The sequence below is a fragment of the Tursiops truncatus genome, chromosome X (genome assembly GCF_011762595.2).
Source record: "Tursiops truncatus isolate mTurTru1 chromosome X, mTurTru1.mat.Y, whole genome shotgun sequence".
NCBI classification, from domain to species: Eukaryota; Metazoa; Chordata; class Mammalia; order Artiodactyla; family Delphinidae; genus Tursiops; species Tursiops truncatus.
The window spans coordinates 82,927,907-82,937,756 of record NC_047055.1 but is presented as its reverse complement, the minus strand read 5'-3'; the positions used below and the strand labels follow the sequence as shown (position 1 = coordinate 82,937,756).

General features: G+C 40.1%; 1 protein-coding gene across 9 annotated transcripts in view; it reads right to left on the bottom strand.

Moving 5' to 3' along the window:
* PHF8 (PHD finger protein 8) overlaps window positions 1-9,850 on the bottom strand; it is a 112,589-nt gene that overhangs the window by 25,560 nt on the left and 77,179 nt on the right. For 5 of the 9 annotated variants that reach the window (XM_073799227.1, XM_073799226.1, XM_073799230.1 and 2 more), the window contains one exon: window positions 8,570-8,707. The exons of 3 other annotated variants lie outside the window; for them this stretch is intronic. In XM_073799227.1, the coding sequence (XP_073655328.1) occupies window positions 8,570-8,707 (138 nt within the window). Of the gene's footprint in view, window positions 1-8,091; window positions 8,262-8,569; window positions 8,708-9,850 lie in introns of all 9 variants that reach the window. One more of the 9 variants, XM_073799229.1, reaches the window with a different exon arrangement.

Sequence of the window (9,850 nt, the reverse complement as noted above, 5' to 3'; positions counted from 1 at the left end):
GACCCATCACAATCACTGAAATTGAAACTGTGATTAAAAATCTTCCAACAAACAAAAGCCCAGGACCAGATGGCTTCACAGGCGAATTCTATCAAACATTTAGAGAAGAGCTAACACCTATCCTTCTCAAACTCTTCCAAAATATAGCAGAGGGAGGAACACTCCCAATTCCTTCTACGAGGCCACCATCACCTTGATACCAAAACCAGAAAGGATGTCACAAAGAAAGAAAACTACAGGCCAATATCACTGATGAGCATAGATGCAAAAATTCTCAACAAAATATTAGCAAACAGAATCCAACAGCACATTAACAGGATCATACACCATGATCAAGTGGGGTTTATTCCAGGAATGCAAGGATTCTTCAATATATGCAAATCTATCAATGTGATAAACCATATTAACAAACTGAAGGAGAAAATCATATGATCATCTCAATAGATGCAGAGAAAGCTTTTGACAAAATTCAATACCCATTTACGATAAAAACCCTGCAGACTGTAGGCATAGAGGGAACTTTCCTCAAGATAATAAAGGCCATATATGACAAGCCCACAGCCAACATCATCCTCAATGGTGAAAAACTGAAAGCATTTCCACTAAGATCAGGAACAAGACAAGGTTGCCCACTCTCACCACTCTTATTCAACATAGTTTTGGAAGTTTTAGCCACAGCAATCAGAGAAGAAAAGGAAATAAAATGAATCCAAACCGGTTAAAGAAGAAGTAAAGCTGTCACTGTTTGCAGATGACATGATACTATAATTAGAGAATCCTAAAGATGCTACCAGAAAACTACTAGAGGTAATCAATGAATTTGGTAAAGTAGCAGGATACAAAATTAATGCACAGAAATCTCTGGCATTCCTATACACTAATGATGAAAAATCTGAAAGTGAAATCAAGAAAACACTCCCATTTACCATTGCAACAAAAAGAATAAAATATCTAGGAATAAACCTACCTAAGGAGACAAAAGACCTGTATGCAGAAAATTATAAGACACAGATGAAAGAAATCAAAGATGATATAAAGAGATGGAGAGATATACCATGTTCTTGGATTGGAAGAATCAACATTGTGAAAAATGACTCTACTACCCAAAGCAAATCTATATATTCAATGCAATTCCTTATCAAACTACTACTGGCATTTTTCACAGAACTAGAACAAAAAATTTCACAATTTGTATGGAAACAAAAAAGACCCCGAATAGCCAAAGCAATCTTGAGAACGAAAAACGGAGCTGGAGCAATCAGGCTCCCTGACTTCAGACTATACTACTAAGCTACAGTAATCAAGACAGAATGGTATTGGCACAAAAACAGAAAGATAGATCAATGGAACAGGATAGAAAGCCCAGAGATAAACCCACACACATATGGTCACCTTATCTTTGATAAAGGAGGAAGGAATGTACAGTGGAGAAAGGCCAGACTCTTCAATAAGTGGTGCTGGGAAAACTGGACAGGTACATGTAAAAGCATGAGGTTAGATCACTCCCTAACACCATACACAAAAATAAGGTCAAAATGGATTAAAGACCTAAATGTAAGGCCAGAAACTATCAAACTCTTAGAGGAAAACATAGGCAGAACACTCTATGACATAAATCACAGCAAGATCCTTTTTGACCCACCTCCTAGAGAAATGGAAATAAAAACAAATACAAACAAATGGGACCTAATGAAACTTCAAAGCTTTTGCACAGCAAAGGAAACCATAAACAAGACCAAAACACAATCCTCAGAATGGGAGAAAATATTTGCAAATGAAGTAACTGACAAAGGATTAATTTCCAAAATTTATAAGCACCTCATGCAGCTCATTAACAAAAAACAAACAACCCAATCCAAAAATGGGAGAAGACCTAAATAGACATTTCTCCAAAGAAGATATACAGACTGCCAACACACACATGAAAGAATGCTCAACATCATTAATCATTAGAGAGAGGCAAATCAAACCTACAATGAGATATCATCTCACACCAGTCAGAATGGCCGTCATCAAAAATCTAGAAACAATAAATGCTGGAGAGGGTGTGGGGAAAAGGGAACACTCTTGTACTGCTGGTTGGAATGTGAAATTGGTTCAGCCACTGTAGAGAACAGTATGAAGGTTCCTTAAAAAACTACAAATAGAACTACCATATGACCCAGCAATCCCACTACTGGGCATATACCCTGAGAAAACGAAAATTTAAGAAGAGTCATGTACCAAAATGTTCATTGCAGCTCTATTTACAATAGCCCGGAGATGGAAACAACCTAAGTGTCTATCATCGGATGAATGGATAAAGAAGATGTGGCACATATATACAACGGAATATTACTCAGCCATAAAAAGAAACGAAATTGAGCTATTTGTAATGAGGTGGATAGACCTAGAGTCTGTCATACAGAGTGAAGTAAGTCAGAAAGAAAAAGACAAATACCGTATGCTAACACATATATATGGAATTTAAGAAAAAAAATGTCATGAAGAACCTAGGGGTAAAAGCAGGAATAAAGACGCAGACCTCCTAGAGAACGGACTTGAGGTTATGGGGAGGGGGAAGGGTGAGTTGTGACAGGGCGAGAGAGTGTCATGGACATATACACACTAACAAACGTAGTAAGGTAGATAGCTAGTGGGAAGCAGCCGCATGGCACAGGGATATTGGCTTGGTGCTTTGTGACAGCCTGGAGGGGTGGATAGGGAGGGTGGGAGGGAGGGAGACGCAAGAGGGAAGACATATGGGAACATATGTTTATGTATGACTGATTCACTTTGTTATAAAGCAGAAACTAACACACCATTGTAAAGCAATTATACCCCAATAAAGATGTTAAAAAAAAAAAAGATGTGGCACATATATACAATGGAATATTACTCAGCCATAAAAAGAAACGAAATTTAGCTTTTTGTAATGAGGTGGATAGACCTAGAGTCTGTCATACAGCGTGAAGAAAGTCAGAAAGCGAAAGACAAATACCGTATGCTAACACATATATATGGAATTGAAGAAAAAAAAATGTCATGAAGAAACCTAGGGGTAAGACAGGAATAAAGACACAGACCTACTGGAGAACGGACCTGAGGATATGGGGAGGGGAATGATAAGCTGTGACAAAACGAGAGAGAGGCATGGACATATATAAATTAACAAACATAAGGTAGATATCTAGTGGGAAGCAGCCGCATGGCACAGGGATATCGGCTCGGTGCTTTGTGACCGACTGGAGGGGTGGGATAAGGAGGGTGGGAGGGAGGGAGATGCAAGAGGGAAGAGATATGGGAACATATGTATATGTATAACTGATTCACTTTGTTATAAAGCAGAAACTAACACACCATTGTAAAGCAATTATACCCCAATAAAGTTGTTAAAAAAAATAAAGAATGTTACAAGAGACAAGGAAGGACAGTACATAATGATCAGGGGATCAATCCAAGAAGAAGATATAACAATTATAAATATACATGCACCCACCATAGGAGCATGTAATTACATAATGCAACTGCTAACAGCTATAAAAGAGGAAATCGACAGTAACACAGTAATAGTGGGGGACTTTAACACCTCACTTACACCAATGTACAGGTCATCCAAAATGAAAATAAATAAGGAAACAGAAGCTTTAAATGACAAAACAGACCAGATAGATTTAATGGATATTTATAGGACATTCCATCCAAAAACAGAAGATTACACTTTCTTCTCACATCCAGACTCAGTAAGTTTAAGAAAATTGAAATCATATCAAGCATCTTTTATGACCACGCTATGAGATTAGAAATCAATTACAGGGGAAAAAACGTGAAAAAACACAAACACATGGAGGCTAAACAGTACGTTACCAAATAACCAAGAGATCACTGGAGAAATCAAAGAGGAAATCAAAAAATACCTAGAGACAAATGACAATGAAAACATGACGATCCAAAACCTATGGGATGCAGCAAAAGCAGTTCTATGAGGTAAGTTTATAGCTATACAAGCATACCTCAAGAAACAAGAAAAATCTCAAATAAACAATCTAATCTTACAACTGAAGGAACCAGAGAAAGAAGAACAAACAAAACCCAAAGCTAGCAGAAGGAAAGAAATCATAAAGATCAGAGAAGAAATAAATGAAATAGAAACAAAGAGAACAACAGCAAAGATTAATAAAAGTAAAAGTTGGTTCTTTGAGAAGATAAACAAAATTGATAAACCAGTAGCCAGAGTCATCAAGAAAAAGAGGGAGAGGACTCAAATCAATAAAATTAGAAATGAAAAAGGAGAAGTTACAACAAACAATGCAGAAATACAAAGCATCCTAAGAGGCTGCTACAAGCAACTCTATGCCGATAAAATGGAAACCTGGAAGGAATGGACAAATTCTTAGAAAGGTATAACCTTCCAAGACTGAAACAGGAAGAAATAGAAAATATGAACACACCAATCACAAGCACTGAAATTGAAACTGTGATTAAAATCTTCCAACAAACAAAAGTCCAAGACCAGATGGCTTCACAGGTGAATTGTATCAAACATATAGAAAAGAGATAACACCGATCCTTCTCAAACTCCTCCAAAAAATTGCAGAGGAAGGAACACTCACAATCTCATTCTATGAGGCCACCATCACGCTGATACCAAAACCAGAGAAATATACTACAAAAAAAAGAAAATTACAGACCAATGTCACTCATGAATATAGATGCAAAAAAACTCAACAAAATACAAGCAAACAGAATCCAACAACATATTAAAAGGATCATACACCATGATCAAGTGGGATTTATCCCAGTGATGCAAGGATTCTTCAATATATGCAAATCAATCAATGTGATACACCATATTAACAAATTGAACAATGAAAACCATATGATCATCTCCATAGATGCAGAAAAAGCTTTTGACAAAATTCAACACCCATTTATGATAAAAAGTCTCCACAACATGGGCATAGAGGGAAACTACCTCAATGCAATAAAGGCCATATATAACAAAACCATAGCAAACATCATTCTAAATGGTGAAAAATGAAAACATTTCCTCTAAGATCAGGAACAAGACAAGGATGTCCACTCTCGCCACTATTATTCAACATAGTTTTGGAAGTCCTAGCCATGGCAATCAGAGAGGAAAAAGAAATAAAAGGAATACAAATTGGAAAAGAAGAAGTAAAAGGGTCACTGTTTGCAGATGACATGATACTATACTTAGAGAATCCTGAAGATGCCACCAGAACACTACAAGAGCTAATCAATGAATTTGGTAAAGTTGCCGGATACAAAATAAATGCACAGAAATCTCCTGTATTCCTATACACTAATGATGAAAACTCTGAAAGACAAATTAAGGAAACACTCCCATTTACCATTGCAAGAAAACGAATAAAATACCTAGGAATAAACCTATAGGGAGACAAAAGACCTGTATGCAGAAAACTATAAGCCACTGATGAAAGAAATTAAAGATGATACCAACAGATGGAGAGATATACCATGTTCTTGGATTGCAAGAATCAATATTGTGAAAATGACTATACTACCCAAAGGAATCTACAGATTCAATGCAATCCCTATCAAATTACCCATGACATTTTTTATGGCACTAGAACAAAAAATCTTAAAATTTGTATGGAGACACTAAAGACCCTGAAGAGCCAAAGCAGTCTTGAGGGAAAAAACCAGAGCTGGAGGAATCACACTCCTTGACTTCAAACTATACTACAAAGCTACAGTAATCAAGACACTATGGTACTGGCACAAAAACAGAAATACAGATCAATGGAACAGGATAGAAAGCCAGAGATAAACCCACGCACATATGGTCACCTTATCTTTGATAAAGGAGGCAAGAATATACAGTGGAGAAAAGACAGCCTCTTCAATAACTGGTGCTGGGAAAACTGGACAGGTATATGTAAAAGTATGAGATTAGAACACTCCCTCACACCATACACAAAAATAAGCTCAAAATGGATTAAAGACCTAAATGTAAGGCCAGAAACTATCAAACTCTTAGAGGAAAACATAGGCAGAACACTCTATGACATAAATCACAGCAAGATCCCTTTTGACCCACCTCCTAGAGAAATGGAAATAAAAACAAAAATAAACAATGGGACCTAATGAAACTTAAAAGCTTTTGCACAAATAAGGAAACCATAAACAAGACCAAAAGACAACCCTCAGAATGGGAGAAAATATTTGCAAATGAAGCAACTGACAAAGGATTAATTTCCAAAATTTACAAGCACCTCATGCAGCTCAATAACAAAAAAACAAGCAACCCAATCCAAAAATGGGCAGGAGACCTAAATAGACATTTCTCCAAAGAAGATATACAGATTGCCAACAAACACATGAAAGAATGCTCAACATCATTAATCACTGGAGAAATGCAAATCAAACCTACAATGAGATATCATCTCACACCAGTCACAATGGCCGTCATCAAAAAATCTAGAAATAAATGCTGGAGAGGGTGTGGAGAAAAGGGAACACTCTTGCACTGCTGGTGGGAATGCAAATTGATACAGCCACTATGGAGAACAGTATGAAGGTTCCTTAAGAAACAAAAAGTAGAACTACCAATACGACCAAGCAATCCCACTACTGGGCATATACCCTGAGAAAACCATAATTCAAAAAGAGTCATGTACCAAAATGTTCATTGCAGCTCTATTTAAAATAGCCAGGAGATGGAAGCAACCTAAGTGTCCATCATCGGATGAATGGATAAAGAAGATGTGGCACATATATACAATGGAATATTCCTTAGCCATAACAAGAAACGAAATTGAGTCATTTGTAGTGAGGTGGATGGACCTAGAGTCTGTCATACAGAGTGAAGTAAGTCAGAAAGAGAAAGACAAATACTGTATGCTAACACATATATATGGAATCTAAGAAAAAAAATGTCATGAAGAACCTAGGGGTAAGACGGGAATAAAGACACCGACCTACTAGAGAATGGACTTGAGGATATGGGGAGGGGGAAGGGTAAGCTGTGACAAAGTGAGAGAGTGGCATGGACATATATACACTACCAAACATAAAATAGATAACTAGTGGGAAGCAGCCGCGTAACACAGGGAGATCAGCTCGGTGCTTTGTGACCACCTAGAGGGGTGGGATAGGGAGGGTGGGAGGGAGGGAGACGCAAGAGGGAAGAGACATGGGAACATATGTATATGTATAACTGATTCACTTTGTTATAAAGCAGAAACTAACACACCATTGTAAAGCAATTATACTCCAATAAAGATGTTAAAAAAAAAGAACCTACTTTTAAAATGTGATAAAAGTTATTAGCTTTCTTTTTAGAGAAATATACATGGATATATGCATACATTTATGTTAAAAATACAGCAGTGTTAATTATTTGCTCTCTGAATGGGGAAACAATGGATAAGATCAGCTTTTGATACAGAAATATTCATATTTTTTATGTAGAATGAGGAAAAAATATCATAAATAAATTATATATATATTTGACTATTTCTTACTATATATAGAAAGGGCATATGAAAATATTGAAGACCTACATGAATAAATGGGCAAAAGTCAGACATAAAATTTACAAAAGAAAAAATTCTAAAGCTAATACAAACATATAGGAAATGTTAATCAAAGAAATGCAAATTAAATCAGTGAGATTCTGTTGTTTGCTTGTTAATTACCAAACATCAAAAAATACAATGATAGGAGGAAGGAAGATGGCAGAAGAGTAAGACGCAGAGATCACCTTCCTCCCCACAGATACACCAGAAATACATCTGCACGTGGAACAACTCCTACAGAACACCTGCTGAAGGCTGGCAGAAGACCTCAGACCTCCCAAAAGGCAAGAAACCCCCCACGTACCTGGGTAGGGCAAAACAAAAAAGAATAAACAAGAGACTACAGGATAGGGACGGGACCTGCACCAGTAGGAGGGAGCTGTGAAGGAGAAAAGGTTTCCACACACTAGAAGCCCCTGCATGGGCAGAGACTGCGGGTGGCGGAGGGGGGGAGCTGTGAAGCCGAGGAGGAGAGCGCAGCAACAGGGCTGTAGAAGGAAATGCAGAGAGATTTCCGCACAGTGGATCGGTGCCGACCAGCACTCACCAGCCCGAGAGGCTTGTCTCCTCACCCGCCGGGGCGGGTGGGGCTGGGAACTGAGGCTCGGGCTGCAGTCGGAGCGTGGGGAGAGGACAGGGGTTGGTGGCATGAACACAGCCTGCAACGGGTTAGTGCACCACGGCTAGCCAGCAGGGAGTCCGGGGAAAAGTCTGGACCTGCAGAAGAGGAAAGAGACGTTTTCCTCCCTCTTTGTTTCCTGGTGCACGAGGAAAGGGGAATAAGAGCGCTGCTTAAAGGAGCTCCAGATACAGCGTAAGCTGCGGCTAACAGCGCGGACACCAGGCACGGGCATGAGACGCTAAGGCTGCAGCTGCCACCATCAAGAAGCCTGTGGATGAGCACAGGTCACTCTCCACACCTCCCTTCAGGGGAGCCTGTGCGGCCCGCCACTGCCAGGGTCCCGGGATCCAGGGACAACCTCCCCGGGAGAACACACGGCGTGCCTCAGGCTGGTGCAACATACCGCCAGTCTCTGCCGCCGCAGACTCGCCCAGCACTCGGTACCCCTCCGTCCCTGCGGCCTCAGTCAGCCAGAGCCTCCGAATCAGCGGCTCCTTTAACCCCGTCCTGTCTAAGCGAAGAACAGACGGCCTCCGGCGACCTACACACAGAGGCGGGGCCAAATCCAAAGCTGAACCCTGGGAGCTGTGCGATCAAAGAAGAGAAAGGGAAATCTCTCCCAGCAGCCTCAGGAGCAGCGGATTAAATATCCACAATCAACTTGATGTACCCTGCAACTGTGGAACACCTGAATAGACAACGAATCATCCCAAATTGAGGAGGTGCACTTTGAGAGCAAGATTTATTATTTTTTCCCCTTTTCCTCTTTTTGTGAGTGTGTATGTGTATGCTCCTGTGTGAGATTTTCTCTGTATAGCTTTGCTTTCACCATTTGTCCTAGCATTCCAACCGTCCATTTTTTGTTGTTGTTGTTTTTTACTTAAAAATTTTTTTTCTTAATAAATATTCTTTTATTTTAATAACTTTATTTTATTTTACGCTACTTTATTTTCTTTTCCTTTACCCTCTTTCTTTCTTTCCACTTTATTTTTCCCTTTTATTCTGAGCCGTGTGGATGAAAGGCTCTTGGTGCTGCAGCCAGGAGTCAGTGCAGTGCCTCTGAGGTGGGAGAGCCAACTTCAGGACACTGTCCACAAGAGACCTCCCAGTTCCACATAATATCAAATGGCGAAAATCTCCCAGAGATCTCCATCTCAACACCAGCACCCAGCTTCACTCCACGACCAGCAAGCTACAGTGCTGGACACCATATGCCAAACAACTAGCAAGACAGGAACACAACCCCACCCATTAGCAGAGAGGCTGCCTAAAATCATAGTAAGTCCACAGACACCCCAAAATACACCATCAGACGTGGACCTGCCCACCAGAAAGACAAGATCCAGCCTCATCCACCAGAACACAGGCACTAGTCCCCTCCACCAGGAAGCATACACAACCCACTGAATCAACTTTAGCCACTGGGGACAGACACCAAACACAACGGGAACTACGAACCTGCAGCCTGCAAAAAGGAGACCTCAAACACAGTAAGATAAGCAAAATGAGAAGACAGAAAAACACACAGCAGATGAAGGAGCAAGATAAAAACCCATAAGACCGGGCTTCCCTGGTGGCGCAGTGGTTGGAGTCCGCCTGCCGATGCAGGGGACACGGGTTCATGCCCCGGTCTGGGAAGATCCCACATGCCACGGAGCGGCTGGGCCCGTAAGACATGGCCACT